The sequence below is a fragment of the Charadrius vociferus genome, unplaced genomic scaffold, assembly GCF_000708025.1.
Source record: "Charadrius vociferus isolate BGI_N301 unplaced genomic scaffold, ASM70802v2 scaffold343, whole genome shotgun sequence".
NCBI lineage: Eukaryota > Metazoa > Chordata > Aves > Charadriiformes > Charadriidae > Charadrius > Charadrius vociferus.
In genome coordinates, this window is record NW_009647952.1 from 401,470 (window position 1) to 402,379 (window position 910).

General features: G+C 43.8%; 1 protein-coding gene across 1 annotated transcript in view; it reads right to left on the reverse strand.

Annotated features, from left to right (window-relative positions):
* ATP5I (ATP synthase, H+ transporting, mitochondrial Fo complex, subunit E) overlaps positions 1–700 on the reverse strand; it is a 1,654-nt gene extending 954 nt beyond the window's left edge. Inside the window, exon 1 of the mRNA XM_009883313.1 lies at positions 595–700. Coding sequence (XP_009881615.1) covers positions 595–700 — 106 coding nt within the window. The remainder of the gene's footprint in view (positions 1–594) is intronic.
* Between the last annotated feature and the right edge of the window lie 210 nt (positions 701–910).

The following is a 910-nucleotide window of genomic DNA, read 5'->3' on the forward strand; positions in this document are numbered from 1 at the left end:
AGGGTGGAGGGGAACGAGAAAAAAGAAGCAGTACTAATCCCAGCTGATCGCCTTCAGCATGTTGTCTTCGCATGAGAGATACACCAAAGTTGACCTCTAACACTATGCTAATGTTACCACTTAAAAGTTTGTGTTGCAATTACAAGCAGTTGCCTACAGCTTCCAGTTCAGATAATCAATCACATTTGTGGGATTTCTGTGTTGCATGAAGAAAGGGATCACAGGTTTGCTGTGCCCAGCCGAGTAAGGGACATCTGAGTAAAGTTAAAATACAGTTCCATTTATTCCTCACAGAATAACCAGCAGCTTTTAGCAGTTTGTTCTCTCAATGGAAATTCTGATAGCCATTTAACAAGGTGCAAAAGTGTTTTTAACTCTTTCTCTACTGAGGCTTACATTCTGAAAAGCTTGTCAAACAGCTGCACTATTTACCCTTCACATAACCCTAACCACTGCTCCAAAGATCCACATGGGTCTGCAGCCCACTAGCTGTAAGCCTAAATTTGTCCTAAAGACTGCAGTAAACCTGCAGTCCACCTGCAAGCCACTGTGCGCACTTTGGCATGGAGTGCATAAATTAAATTAAAGGACTACCTTCTGCAAGCTCTTTTGCAATCCGCTCGAGTTCTTCACGTTTCTTTTTCTCTTCAGCCTCTATTCTTCTCTCTTCTTCAGCAATAGGCTTTAGGTAGTCTGTCATTAACACATTGGCTTTAAAACACAATTTCTACAACCCGGCACAAAGCTCTCTACTTCCTAGCTCACTCAGCAAGGAAGAAAAAACAGTTTCGCTCACACAAAGGTACATTTCATACGAATCTGTGACTTCAAACCAGTAAGAGACCGCCTCTTAGGCCACCTCGGCAAGGTCTGGGCAACTCCCACTCCAGCGGGGCGTGCGAAATGGCGG